Here is a 15,399-nt window from a genome sequence, read left to right as displayed (position 1 = left end):
CAGAGCTCTTTAATCCACGTTGAATGTGCAAACCTGAAATTCTGGTATGTGGCACAATCACTCCCGCAAACTACAGACAGCCTGCAAGCAGCCCTACATAAAATCAAACCAACTTTCAACATTCCAGGAGGAATATTGCCCTAAATCAGCATGTATTGGGATTTGTATCACGTGGATGCGTTATCAGGCCACTGGTCCATCTAGCTCTGACTGGCAGCAGCTCTCCAGTGTTTCCAGAGGGGAACCTGGGACCTGTTGCATAAAAAGCAGGGACTCTACCTCTGAGCTATGTGTGGCATTTGATCATGCCCCCCCCCCCGCCAGTCTAACATGGTACAGTCCAGACAGAGCTTTACCATCTCATCTTCTGTTTTGCTTGCGAGCACTAAGGTTATGAACAACTCAGAATTTAAATCTCTCCTTGAATAATGTTTGCACAGACACTCAGTGCTAATGGCCACTGTTTGGGCAAATGCAGACTCAATTAGCAGCTTTTTGTTTTGTTTCCAAGAACATAAGCGGAACACAAGAAAAGCCCTTCTGGGTCAAACTCATTTAGTCTAGCACCCTCTTCTCCCAGCAACCATCCAGAGGCCTGTGAGGAAATGGGTGGTTTTTAACAAGTCGTCCTTTTCTTTAGCATACATACACATTCATTTTTGACCCACAGGTGACTCTGATCAAACCGGTTGTGGAGGTTTTTGAAGAGCCTGCAAAACCTGTTTATCCAGGACCTAGGACAAAGATGCCTCTCATTGTACAGCTTTCAGCTGTCATCCATCTTCCCTTGTCAGAAAGCAACAGTACTGTACTCCCTTTCCCCACCGTCAAACGCATGCAGTGAAGCTGAGTGAAAGCACCAACTAGCAGTCCTAGCTTCAAAAAAGAAAAGCTCTTTTGCAGCCTGAAGGAGAGTGTGGGATCAAGTGGCAGGCAGATAGCACAATCCAGGCAGGGCCCCGCTGAAGTTAGCCAGTCCTAATCCATATATGCCTGCTTTCTAATAACTGGTGCCAGCAGAGACAGCTGCATGAGCCCCCTTGATAGATGAAGGCTCAGCAGTTATTAGCCAGACCAACATTGCCCTGGGTAGTGCTTTGGTTAGCTCACTTCTCAGGAATGGGCGTTCACCTCTCTGCAGCAGCCACTTCAGAGACCCGTCAACAGCTAGAGAGGAACCAGTTAACTGGTGACAAGGTGCTAATTACCCACAAGCCCTTTTTATCTTGGGTTTCTCTGACATTAGCTGGGCCTAATTGGATCAAGATATCGCAAAGCCTACAGACAGATAATACCCTTTGGGCTGCAGGATTTGGTGGTATGGCGAGGGAGAAAACATCTATCTATGCCTTAGGGCCTCCTAAGGTATGGAAGGTTCCTCAAGCAAGAATGCAAGATGCATACGTTTACTTTTGCTACTGGGTCAACTTCCATCAATGCTGAAGGTTGCTGGCCTTTGAGCATCACCGTGTGCTTCCAGACAGTTATTGCTTTTAGGCTGGATTCAATCCCTCTCAATCAGGAAAGTGATGAGGAAGTGTGGGTTAACATTTGCTTGATGTAGGGTTGTCTAACCTCTGCACAAACAAATTGAATGAATGCTCAATAAATAGCCAGTGTTGTCTAACCTCCCTGTAGACTTTATGCAAGCAAACCAGGATAAATCCTCAATGAACACCTCTAGATGTGGAGCCAGCCAGAGATTCTCCTCATACAACTGGAAGCTTTCTAAGGGTCAGCTCACATGTTACTAGGTGGCTGCAAGCCTCTCCTAATTTCAAGGGCCTTGCTCCTCACTCAAGCTGCCAGGGAGGTGCTTCTTGTACTAAGTAGTAAGAGAATATGCACATGTTCAGAGGTGCACTCTATTATCACCTCTCATGCTCCAAGCAGAAATCCCATCACTGAATTTGGAGGCTAAATTAAGGCCCATATGCTACTTCTTCGCTGAAGAAGCCTGGTGTCGCAATTTTAAGAAACCAAAAGATCAGTGCCTTCCTGAATCAGTGGTTAAAACCAGTGCAATTTTGAAAGGATCACTCCACCATCTTGATTCAAATGTCATCCAACTGTGTCCAAACACAGATGAAAATCTGCTCCTTGACCTCAGGAGGCATAATGCAAAATCTGGTTACAATATCTTAAGAGGTGTCCAAATGCACAACAAACAAAGATATACAGTATTATTTCCAAAATATACAGTAAATGAAAGCCAGAAGCTTATGCATCTCTGCTACACCAAGTTCCCACTGATTCATAATTTACTTCTACCACTGACGTGGGTGGTAGGACTCGAAGCAAAAACAAATAGTGCAATCCTGTGCGTATTTACTTGGAAGCAAGACCCAGGGGTCAGGGCTGCTGCATACTCGAGGGTCTACTGGGCTTCCTTAGTAGTGGTTACTGGTACTTAGCTGTGACTCCTCTGATCACCAGGCAACTACCTGAAATATGTCCTGAAATGCCCTAAAGCTCATGAAAGGGATTGTGGGAAATTTAAAATGGGGACCAGTCAACAGTGAGAGCAGTAGGCTTTGCCAGACATTGAGGCCTGGCAGCTGCCCCAAAGCCATTCAAAATATTAAAGTTAGAAGTAATGTGTGGATATTTGTGCTAGTTTCTAGTCACAGGTCCAAGAGGGTGGTGGTGGTGGTTTTAAATTCTGCTGCTTTCCCTGGGAATTTCTGCTAATCTGCAGAAAACCTGACGTTTGTTCCAATTCAGCAGTAAACAGTGGGTTTTCCCAGGGAAAGCGGTGGGACGAAAGAAAAATCTCTCGGTTTTTTAAAGATCACAGAAGTGTGGGTGGGCCCTCTGTTGCTGAAAGGATTGCAAGCTTTGGAATCACACTGAATGCTTCTCCAGGAATATAACCAGAGCGAGAGAGAGAGATAGTTACCTTTCTGTTCTGGCATTAGTACAAGCTGTCCTGTGGGAGACAGATTAGAATCTACAGGGCATCAGTGAGCATATATCTGGAGATGGGAACTGCTAAGCGACAATTAACGATTTCACCAAGGGGCAATTAAAGTGAGGAGAAAGAGATTAAATATTTGCTGCTGGGTTATTGATCACCTGCCAACTCTGAGATAGATAAAAGGGGGAAAAATGCAAGCCAGTCAGGACAAAGCTGTTGTGAACACAAAGGCTCAACTGGCAGGGAGGTTTTCCCTGATAAAAGAGATATTGGGGCAACCGCCGCCAACTGCAATTTTGGGGAACTGTTTGGTTGTAGGAAACGGAGCTTCAAATCTTTGCTGAGTCTCAAAGTTCACTCAAGGCTCATCCACACTTACCTTTGCTTTGCACTTTCTAGGCATTTTTTGTTTTGTTTTGGTCCTGGCGTTTCTCCAGGGAAAACCACATTTTACCGCTAAATCAGAGCAAACGGCGATTGGTTTTTTGTGGATTGCTGTTTGCTCCAATTGAGAGATAAAATTTAGCCTTTCCTGGGGGAATTGCCAGGACAAAAATAAAATCTCAAACATGGACCTGGAGAGCCCAGACCTGTGTCTAGAAATGTGACACAAAATGAAGTGTGGATGAGCTCTCAGTCAGCTTAGGTGAGTCACCCTTTCTCACCCTAAACTACCTCAGGATAGTGCTATCCAGATATCCCAGGAAAGGCAGGAGAAAAACATGAAGGAGAAAATCCAGAATCACAGAATTGTAGAGTTGGAAGGCACCCCGAGGGTCATCTAGTCCAACCCCCTGCAATGCAGGGAATCTCAACAAAAGAGATCCTAACACACTGAACAGCAGCTAATCTGACATATCTATAACAGGGTTGGGGAACCCTTTTCACACTAAGAGCCACATTCCCCTCTGGGCAACCTTTTGGGGGCCACATGCAAGTGGTGGGAGCGGTCAGAGGCAAAAGTGGGTGGGGCAATGAATGCAAATTTCACCTTTGTGCAGTTTCCATGCACACTCACACAACCCTCTCTATCCTCCACCCAGGCACGCAAGATGCATGATCAGAGTTCAAGGGTGCATTGCAGCCAGGCAAAAACAGAGAGTGCAAAGCAAGGCCAGTGAGGGATGCGGCCCAAGGAGAGCCTGGGTAAAGTCCCAAGGGACGGATAGAGAAGGTAGGAAGGCTACATTTGAACTCTGGGAATGAGGTTCTCCATCCCTTATCTAGATGAATGGCCTAATTCTTACTGAGGTAACAGACTGGAGGTCAGGCTTCCCATGACTGAACGCTGTTTGATACAGAAAAGTTAAGCAAACCCTGGAATGTCAGAGAAAATCTTGCACTGGGACCCTTCTTTCAAGGACTTATTTTCTATGTGCAGGGAAATTATTGTGAAGGAAATCCCCCACTAGCATCCTGAAGTGGTACAGCTGAGACACAGGTTAACCACCTGAGGGAGAAGAAGGTGGACATCTAATGTAGCTTCCAACATTCCATCCTGCTCTGCACTGTGAGAGCGAAACTCACCCTCTATTGACCCCTCAGTGGCTCATCCCTCACAGACTTGAAATTCCATAGAGAAGAATGCAATGCGCTCCCCTCTCTCTGCACAGACGAGCTGCGCTCTCCCCAGGGGTCTTTGCACTCTGAAAGCTCTCCTGCCACATGCACAGTGCACTTATCCTAAAGATAAACAGTTCTAGTAATGTCCATCTCCTCGTCATAGAGGATGTGCTTTTCATTCGAGTATTTTCCATGGTTCAACACTGAAACAGAGGCATAGTACCCTGCAATCTGCACCACTTACGCAACTACCACTGACATCCTATTGTCCTGTGCTGCATCGTCCCCAGCCTTAAAGTTATAATTAGTATGTCTGATTATCCAAATTAAGAGCATACGAGGAGCCCTGAAGAAACAGCCTGCTGAATCAGGCCAGTGGCCCATCTAGTCCAACAACCTGTTCTCAACAAGGCCAATCATATGCAGGACCAGAGTGTAACAACACACTCTTCACTTGCGAGTCTTAGCATACTGTGAGTCCTAGCATATTGCCTCTGAAAGTAGAGGTAGAATACAGCCATCATGTCTAGTGGCAACAGATAGCCTTGTTCTCCATGTATTTGTCCAAGGCTGCATGTAAGCCATACATTTAAAGTACTCCCCCCCACACACACACACTCAAAGAATCCCAGGAGATGTAGTTTGTCAGGGGTGCTGGGAACTATAGCTCTTTGAGGGGTAAACTACAGTTCCAAAGATTCTTTACAGGGGTGTGCATGCTTTAAATGTATGGTGCGTGCACAGACTATCCTCTTTTAAAGCCACCCAAATTGGTGGCCATCACTATTCTTGTGGCAGTGAATTTCATAGTTAAACTACACACTGCAAAAAGTACTTTCTTTTGCTTCTCCTGAATCTTCCAACATTCAGCTTCATTGGATGTCTGCTAAGTTTTAGCGTTATATCAGTTACTGCTTTTCACACTGTGTCAAAGCTGCAGATGTTCGCTCATCATGTGTAGGAGGGCTGATTACAGATCTACAGCTGTGATTCTCAAGTTATACCATTTGTACTTTTTTCCTGTTTAAAAACATCCAAAACAATGCTGGGATGCACATAAGTTCCTGCTACCATATCAGAGCTGTGGCCTGAGGGGGCACAAACGCAACTTCAAAAGCAACAGCAACTGAGAACCATCTTATCATTTTAGGCTCTCGGTGGGCCCAGAGATCAGCGAAGAGCAAAGGCAGGACAAAGAATGGAATTTATTGCACATACAAGCCTCAGACAGAAGCATTTAACCTAAAGTTTCTCAGTGCTTAATTATCAAGGGTAACCTTTCATTAGCATGGTCACAGGCTGATGTGTTCCACTTTCTCTGCTGTAGAACAAAGCTGTCCAAAAGGATCGGAACCCATAATTAGAACATCATGTATGCTCTGAGGTTCAGATACATGTGGCCACAAAAGTATACCGCAGTGTTTCTTCGTTAAATTCACAATTCTGGGATATATGTGGAGGCACATGTCTCCACTTGTATACTGTACTTGAAAAGATTTGTGTAACAGTATGAACAACTGGGCTTCTGTATGGTTCTGGCAGGGTCTCCTCTGAAGGCAAACAATTCTGCTGTGTCAGGAGTGACCAAATGACCACCATCACACCCGAAACAGCATTTATCACATATCTGCAGTGAAGGCTGATTAGGAGGAGAAACGGCCACTGCAGTAAATCACACAGAGACACAGCAAGTAACCTCCTCTGTTGGTGGATCCTTTTACTGTATAATTAATCACACATAATCCTATGCAAGCCTACTCAAAAGAAAATCCCATTGAGTTCAATGGGGCTTGTAGCACTTAAGTGGGTATATAGGATTATAAACTGACATATCGCAGTATAGATGTTTTGGACTCCAAAACATCTGCAGGGCAGCACTTTGCTGAAAGCACCATATGAGAAAACATCTAGCTCTCTTTCAAGAGAATAACTTGGATTCATATTTTACAGCAGCCCCTTCCACCTGCTCCCACACACCCCAGCATGCTACTTATTTTGTGTGTTACTACAATCAGCCACACACCCAAATTTAATTAGACGCCCTTCTGGGCATTAAGTGGCAACCCAGATTTTCATCTTCCCCCACGTTCCCAGGCTTTCCAAGCCAATAGGAACTCACTCACTTTACGCAAACCACCAGCAACATCCTACTAACTCACTAAACCTGATTGCAACTTCGGATTATGTCTCAATTGGAATAGCAGAAATCCGAGAAAGGATGGTTGGGGCAAATGGGTCTGTAAAGTTAAGTTCCTGGACTGCTGCATCCTAGAAGCTCCGTTGCCACATTTAAGCAGGCAATGGCAAGAATACTGTGCCAATGAAAATGTAGGGGTGTCAGGCATTATTCCCGCAATGGGTTGGCCTTTGCCCTTTAATGTCTCCTGTGTTCAAGAACTCCTGAGGTGTAGAATAATTACACTGGGCAAATTGCACAGATACTATACAATCTTGTTCACATGGGATGATGAAATAATTGTGATTCATTCCAGAAATATCTTTTGCTTTGTCAGACGGTTCTGCACGTTGTTTCTGCGTCTAGTTTCACAGTACAAATCCTTCATCCCCTGAAAGGCTCCTTTGTTTTTTAATGTTTCAACAGGCAAAAAGAATTGTGAACACTATAGTATCACCAACATACTCGGGGACCCAGTATGTAAGGGACCCAGGTGGCGCTGTGGTTAAACCACTGAGCCTAGGGCTTGCTGATCAGAAGGTCGGCGGTTCGAATCCCTGTGACGGGGTGAGCTCCCGTTGCTTGGTCCCAGCTCCTGCCAACCTAGCAGTTCGAAAGCACGTCAAAATGCAAGTAGATAAATAGGAACCGCTACAGCGGGAAGGTAAACGGCGTTTCCATGTGCTGCTCTGGTTTGCCAGAAGTGGCTTTGTCATGCTGGCCACATGACCTGGAAGCTATACGCCGGCTCCCTCGGCCAATAATGCGAGATGAGCACGCAACCCCAGAGTCGGTCACGACTGGACCTAATGGTCAGGGATCCCTTTACCTTTACCTATAGTATCACCAACATACTCGGGGATTGAGAGCAGCAGGGCCCTCCCCTCACAATCAGTCCAAGATATACTATTAGAGGAGATTAAAAATGACATTTGTTTAAAATATTTGAATGTCTCAGGCTCAACCCCCAGCGCACCCAGGTAAGGCTGAGAAGGCACCCAGTCTAGCATCCCAGACAACTGTTGCCAGTCAGAGCTAGACTGACCCATCGTCAGGTCAGGTCAGATCTACACAATACATTAAAAGCACATGGCATCCCCCTAGAGAATACTGGAAACTGTAATTTACTCCTTGCCCAGAACTACTGTTTCCAGCACCCTTAACAAACTACAGTTCCCAGCATTCTTTAGGGGAAGTCAAGCGCTTGAAATGTGCTTAAAATGTATAGTGCAGAAGTGGCCTAGCTCAGTATACGGCAGCTGCCCATGTATCTTTACCAACTGGAACTGTCTCAAGGCAGCTTACAATATATAAAAAAGTGAGAGATGGTAAGTGTTCTTTAAAAAAAAAATTGGTTCTGGAATTAAAATTCCAGACAAGCTGAAACCTCACACCAGTAAAAACACCAAGTCGTCTTATGGCATCTTAAAGAGACTTTATAAATAAATTAGGAAACCTACTTTCGTGGATTGAAACGGTTTTGTCAGATGCTCAGACCACAAAAGCTTATGCCACAATATCTTTGTTAAAAGGTGCCACAATACTGGTTTTGAGACTTAGGTATGCAGTTAACCCCCTGGAAATCTTCTCATAATAGCACTATTTCCAGCAGTTTGCCTCACAAATGGGTAAATAAACGGAGGAAAGATGGGGGAATTCCGGTATCAGTTGAGATAATTTATTTTAATTTGCCTAATGCAAATTGAATGCAGCAATATATTATTCACACACAGAGAGAGAGGCACCTTCACACTAGGTTGTGTCTTAACTGGTGAATCATAACACCATCAGTAGAAATCTGAGGTCATTTCCTGCTCCATCACTTATCAGGATAACCCAAGCAGGGGGTAAAGAAAGACAATAGCAAAGAGAAGGCCAAAGGTATGTGGGAAACAGATGAATAACCTCAAGCTCTTAACGTTAATGTGTGAAGGCAGGGATGGGGAATCTGTGTGGCCAGGTACTGTTGGGCTGCAAAACTCCCATCAGCCTCAGCTAGCAGGGCCAATGGTCAGGGACGATGGGAGGCATACTCCAGCAAAAAAAATATTATTATATGCTACCCATCTGGAGGGTCACAGACTGGCCACACCTGCCTTATCGCAGGGTATAAAGGTAAAAGTGCCCCTGATCATTAGGTCCAGTCGCGGACGACTCTGTGGTTGCAGCACTCGTCTTGCTCCATAGGCCGAGGGAACCGGTGTTTGTCTGCAGACAGCTTCCGGGTCATGTGGCCAGCATGACTAAGCTGCCTCTGGCAAACCAGAGCAGCACACGGAAACGGTGTTTACCTTCCCGCCGCAACGGTACTTGCACTTTGACATGCTTTCGAACTGCTAGGTGGGCAGAAGCTGGGACTGAACAACGGGAGCTCACCCCGTCGCAGGGATTCGAACCGCCAACCTTCTGATCGGCAAGCCCTAGGCTCTGTGGCTTAGACCATAGCACCACCCGTGTCCCTATCGCAGGGTATATAATTCCATAATTTAACTACATGCTGTGTGAAGAAGCACTTTCTTTTGCCTGTCCTGAATCTTCCAGAATTCATCTACTAATAGGTTGTACCCGACTCTTTAAACAGGCATTGCCCTTCCGTCGAAGAAGCCTGGGAACTGTGTTTTGTTAAAGGCACTGAGAGTTGTGAGGAAAACCCCTATCCCCCTCACAGAACTACAGTTCCCAGAGTGACTTAACAATTGATCCCTTTTCCCATGGAACTCTGGGAATTGTAGCTCTGTGAGGGAAACAGCGGGTCTCCTCACAACTCTCCACACACTATGGTTCTTGGGGAAGACTTACTTAAAGCGGTAAAGGTACCCCTGACCATAAGGTCCAGTCGCAGACGACTCTGGGGCGGTGGCGCTCATCTTGCTTTACTGGCCGAGGGAGCCGGCGTACAGCTTCCAGGTCATGTGGCCAGCATGACTAAGCCGCTTCTGGTGAAACCAGAGCAGTGCACAGAAACTCCATTTACCTTCCCGCCGAAGCGGTACCTATTTATCTACTTGCACTTTGACATGCTTTCGAACTGCTGGGTGGGCAGGAGCAGGGACCGAGCAATGGGAACTCACCCCGTCGGCAAGCTGTAGGCTCAGTGGTTTGGACCACAGCGCCACCCGCGTCCCATCTAAAGCGGTATAAGAGCACTTAAAATCTTTTTTTTTTTCATGTATGCACCGCTCATGTATGCGCCCTCAAAGCTGTTTTCGAAGAGATAAAACAATAAAATCAAGGGGGGGGGAATCACAGGCATACTTTTAAAAGTGCAAAAGTTAAAATGCTAAAACAGATTAAAATTACTTCAACCTCCTAAGCATTTGGGCGGGCTCATTGAAACAGGAATGTTTACAGCTGGTGCCAAAAAGAGTACTGTACAGTGGAAACGCCTGTTTGATCTCAATAGGCAGGGAGTTCCAAAGTGTAGGGCATAGCCAAGATTTTTGTTGGGGGCGGGGCAGAACCTCAGTTAGCTATGTATTTTTATTGATTTTTACTGCTGGGGGGGGGGGAGCTGCAACTTCCTGTCCCTGCTTGGCTACGCCCATGTGCTACTGCACTAAACAATCGAGTTCTTACAAATGCAAAATGGGTATTACCATATGTGGCACCTATAGACAACTGAAGTGGTCGAGTGGGCACATATGTATGGCACAAATGGGGCCTAAAGTTCTACTCAGAGCAGACCTATTGAAATGCATTTCAGTGGTTTCACTTCTGAATAGGACTAGCATTGGATACAACCCAATGAATGCAGAACCTGCTCATCATACCAAAAATGTACAAAGCGCCAACCTCCTACACACACACACACACACACACACACACACACACACACACACATTAATGGAATATTATCAAGGGCCTTCAGGCAGAAGACATAGAAAGAAACCAGAGTTTGGGGTTTTTCACTCCCTTCATCATCACTCAGCAGTATTTCCACCCCTCTGGGCTGTTTATATTTCTCACAGACACTCATTCATGCCCCCCACTGCTCCAAGCGGAGGTTTTGATCATTTTGGGTTTCTCTCAGCACCTCACAAGAGAAAGAAAGAGAGAGGATTTTGAAACCCAGTTCCTAGCTGGGGGTTGATCGAGCAAGACTCGCACCAACATGTTTCGCTTTGCTCCGCCTCAGCTATAGGTGAGGCTAGTTAAAAATTAAACTCCCTCAGACCTTAGCTAGGACGGAGAATCCAGTGACTTATACTTTAATCACCACGGACGGCCACCATGTCAACTTTGGACAGGCTATTGCATCACAAGGGGGGGGGGCTCTGAATTAAGCATCTCCTTGAAGACATTTTTTTTAAAAAAGTGTGGTGGAGATAATATTTGTTATCTAAACTTCTCTTCCTTCCTCACGGAGTCAATGTTTTTGCTCCAGGGCATGCGCCACTGTGCTTGGGAAATGCAGCAAGACAGGAAGTGGTTGACATCGGTCAAGGAGCCCAACTGCTATGGGCCCGAATTTCCTCCTTTGCCAAAGGTAATTCACTCTATCTTTTTTCTCTGCCTCAGGCACACACAATATCACCTGGTATTAAGAACCCTGTCATCCCTTCACAATCTCACTGGTAATATATATAACCCTCATATACGCAATTGTTTGTTACTGGTGGAGTTGCAGGTTTACTACAACTGCTGTAGCTAATGTATGGCATGAGAGAGTTGACATGAGCACCAACATTAACTCCTTCAGTACAGCACAATCCTATCCATTTCCCTCCGGAAGCAAGTCCCACTATTTCTGAGGGCCTTGAGGCACCTCCAAACCGATATATTATTGCAGGTGCATTCTGCAATGTGTCCCCGACACAATAATAGGGCATCAGTGGTGGATTTATCCCAATTTATCAGTTCTGCAACAGTATAACATTATTGCTGCGTAGAGGAGCTATAATGCAACAGAAGTGTGATGAAAACTAAACTCATACAGAACATTTGTGGAGTTAAAAGTTACAGGATTTCAGCAGAAAATTACAGGAGTGGAAATGAAGCACCATGCCTGCCCCCAAACCTTTTGCAGGCAGAAGCAGTATTTAATGTGGGATAGTGTAGGACTGCCCCAATAGCCTCATGAGCACAAATCAGCATAAACACAGAATAAAAAGAATGCCTGAATGAGCCTTTATGGGGTAAATGCACAGAAGACTGCAGCTATAGGCAATGTAAACACACCATTTGACTCTTCATGGTACTCCATGTTAGTTATTCAAAATAATTTACCACCCTACGCTGGGCCAAGCATGGGTTTTCCTATAGGCATCTGGCTAGCCACCGTGACAATAGGATGCTGGACTAGATGGGCCATTGGCATCATCCAGGAGGGTCTTGTGTTCTTAATGGTGTGCATATGTTTGTTTATGCATGCATGCGTGCGTGCGTGCGTGCGCATGTGTGTAAGCGGCCTACAACAACCAGCCACAATATACTACATACCGGTATTAAGGTTAAAGGATGCAAGGCAGAATCCTTAATGGTCTCATAACAGTATTTAAAAGACTGAGGTTCCTATTTGATGCACACTTATTTATTTTTATTTAATAAGACGTATATATTGCTTAATAATAATAATAATAAACCCTCTAAGCAGTTCAAATAAAATAATATAAGATGTTCATAAGAAAATATAGATAAAATCAAAATTTCAAAACAAGTGAACATATTAACATGGTCAAAATATAAACAAAGCCAACCAATTTCAAAACAACAAATGTACATGTCTGGGCAGGTTTGCCTAAATATACGTTTTTAGCAGGCGTCAAACACAGTACGGTATGTTGATGGGCAAGGAGTTCCAAAGACTAGGTGCCCCCCCCCACTGTATAATGTTATATACCCTGTAACATTATACAGCATTTGTGGCTGTGCAAGCAGGCACCCATGGATTAAAGCAAGTAAAACTGTTCCTGAAGTGTTGAGGGGAGGTGGGTTATTGGTTTGTGGGTTTTCCTCTCAATTTTATTATTATTATGTATTTTGTGCTTTTATCTTGTATTTTTAATGTTGCAAGCCACTCAGATCTATGGATGAAAGGCGGTGTGCAAATTTAATAAATAAATAAAATAGACATAAATATTTCAAGAGCAGCACCTTGAATTTGGCCCGGTAACAAATTGGCAACCAGTGGGAGATCTTGGAACATGGGTGTAATATGCCAATAGGGTCTCTCACTCACTTTGAGAGCCAGTGTGGTATAATACTGGTAGTTGGGAGTGTTGGATCAGGACTGGGAGACCACAGTTCAAATCCCTACTCAGCCTAACTTGCCTCACAGAGTCACTGTGAGGATAAAATGAAAGAGAGGCAGGACCATGTATACTGTAATAAGCAAAAATCTGCCCTTATGGGGTTCTCCATCGGTCGGAGCAACTTGGAGGAAAGATGGGAATATAAATGCAATAAATAAATGTCCACCTTGAGCCCCACTTCCATCTGCGTTATAGGCAGAGTACATGCACCTCATTTAGAATGTTGTTGTGGAATTCCTGAGCAATCTCCAGTATGTAAAGCTCTTTAAACTCTCTAAAGCACTATAGATGCTAATTATTGCATATAAATGCTACTCCTTTCCAAACATATAAGCACATCCCCACACAGCAAATTGATGGGGCTTTCAGCTCAAGCCATCTCTTAGCTTGGGGTGGGTCTCACTCTCACCCCTTTGAAGACGTTGACTCTGGCCTACAAACATGGAAATTAAAGACTCCAGGAAAAGGCTACTTCATTGTGATGGCAGCGTCACTGTGTCACAGAAAAAAGCACTTCAGTGGGGCAGGAGAGGAGGCTGGACACATCTGCCTCGTGTGTGTATGAAAAGTAGTTCACCTAGTAGATTAACATCCACGTCACATGTTTCAAGTGCATGATTTCCCCCAGAGAATGCTGGGAACTGAAGTTCATCTCTCGCAGAGCTACAGTTGCCAGCACCTTTAACAAAATGCATCACCCATGATTCTGTGGGGAGGAAGCCATGTTCTTTGAATGTGCTCTAACTGCATGAGTGGTTGTCTCTTGGATGCATCCCACAAGGCCTAGCTTCATGTTTTCCTTAACAAAACAGACATTGGTAATATTTTTGCAAGTGCAGCGTTTACAGTCAAGGTGGAAAGAGAACATTAAGGGAGGACAAACAAAACTGCTCCCAGCACAAATCCGAGGGTGAGGGAAAAGGTGGCAGTAAAATCTACTTGTGGGTTTGATCCAACATTTCCAGAAGCCCTATCTGAGCTTGCCTTGGCTTATTGGCCATTGCAATAAAGTGATGGGGGTGGGCGGGCGCTGCTGCCGATGCAGCTCCTTGGCCAAGGGCGCAAGGGACCCTAGGTACGTCTCATGTGGAGCCATCTGTGTGCGGTACAGAATTACCAACTTTTGCACCCTGGGAAGGATGAATCAGCCTAATCCATCAACTAGCTTCCTGCTTTCTCAAAAGAACAGGGAGAGCAGCACAATCCCTTCCTCCCCACCTTTTTGTAGTCATAACTCCAGATATACAGGTTGGTGACAGGGCTCTGTCACCATCTCCACCCAGGGAAACACAGCATGAGAACAAGCAAACATTCCTCAATGGAGAAGAGATCTGGGCTGCACACACACCTTTACACATTTAAAGCACACCCTCAAATACTAGGAACTGCAGTTTGTTAAAGGTGCTGGGAATTGTAATTTTGTGAAGGTGAACTATGGTTCCCAGGATTCTTTTGTCTGGATGAGAGGGAGTTTGCTTTAAATGTGTCAAAGTGTGTATATATATATATATATATATATATATATATATATATATATATATACAGCCCTGATCCCCATTCTGAATTCTTGTTAAAGGAGGCTCAGGGCAGGGAAATATTGACTGTGGGCCGGCTAATTTGTTTTATTTTTTAATCACGGGTAATTAAAAGCTCTTGTGCGTCATGATGACAATAGCAGGCCCACTGGCTGGCCAGCAGTCATGCTGCAACTTTCACAGTGAAGCAGTTCTAAAGACTGTCATCCGTAGAAGAAGAACCCTGATAATTCAATTAAAGGTAATGGTGATGGTGATGTTTTTAGATGTCCTAAAAGGCAGTTGTAGCTTTCCTCCTTAAGACCTCTGCGAACTGTAGTTTGACAAGGCTGTTAACTATCCCTAAAACGGGCATGCCAATCCTTCCATTTCCAAAAATTCATTGGGGCACAACATGAGAATCTGTTTAAACCAGGCTGGCTTAACTAGTTTAAACCAGACTGTGTTACAGCGTGCAGAAGCAATTTTATTTGTGGGTTGAGGATTTGTGCTTACAAATTGCATCTCCTCAGCCACAAACTCAATGAGTGGCCTTGCTCAAGTCCCTATCACAACCTTGGTTTCTCATCTGTAAACGGAATACAATAGTCACTTATCTCACCTCAGGATGTCCAAGATTAAGAGAGGGCCTGAAGACACACAAAACATTGGATAGCAGAAATGCCACCGACATTATTCAAATTAAGATTGCTATAGATCTCAGAGCACTTACCTGGCCAGGGATATATTGGAGTATCTTGTCTGAGGTAACATCCCTCTCTTGTCCTGGTTCAAGACCAAAAAGGCTGGCTAGCTTTTTTTTGCTCTCTTGTCTGAAAAGCAATTAAAAGACAAAGAAAAAGAGTCAGGCGAGATCAAAGCAAGCAAACAAATCAAATCAGCAACGCATCAGGGTGGAATTAGCAACTTTTATCACAAGGCTTTTAAGTCTCCGGACCAAATGAACAGCTGGCCATC

At 44.7% G+C, this 15,399-nt stretch overlaps 1 protein-coding gene across 1 annotated transcript in view; it reads right to left on the bottom strand.

Moving 5' to 3' along the window:
* PLEKHN1 (pleckstrin homology domain containing N1) overlaps positions 1-15,399 on the bottom strand; it is a 66,691-nt gene that overhangs the window by 41,250 nt on the left and 10,042 nt on the right. The window contains exon 2 of the mRNA XM_035118074.3: positions 15,155-15,254. Coding sequence (XP_034973965.1) covers positions 15,155-15,254 — 100 coding nt within the window. The remainder of the gene's footprint in view (positions 1-15,154; positions 15,255-15,399) is intronic.

This window comes from Zootoca vivipara, chromosome 6, assembly GCF_965207765.1.
Source record: "Zootoca vivipara chromosome 6, rZooViv2.hap1.1, whole genome shotgun sequence".
In the NCBI taxonomy this organism is placed as follows: Eukaryota; Metazoa; Chordata; class Lepidosauria; order Squamata; family Lacertidae; genus Zootoca; species Zootoca vivipara.
Note: the sequence above shows the minus strand (reverse complement) of the source record. Positions and strands in the feature narration are given on the sequence as shown.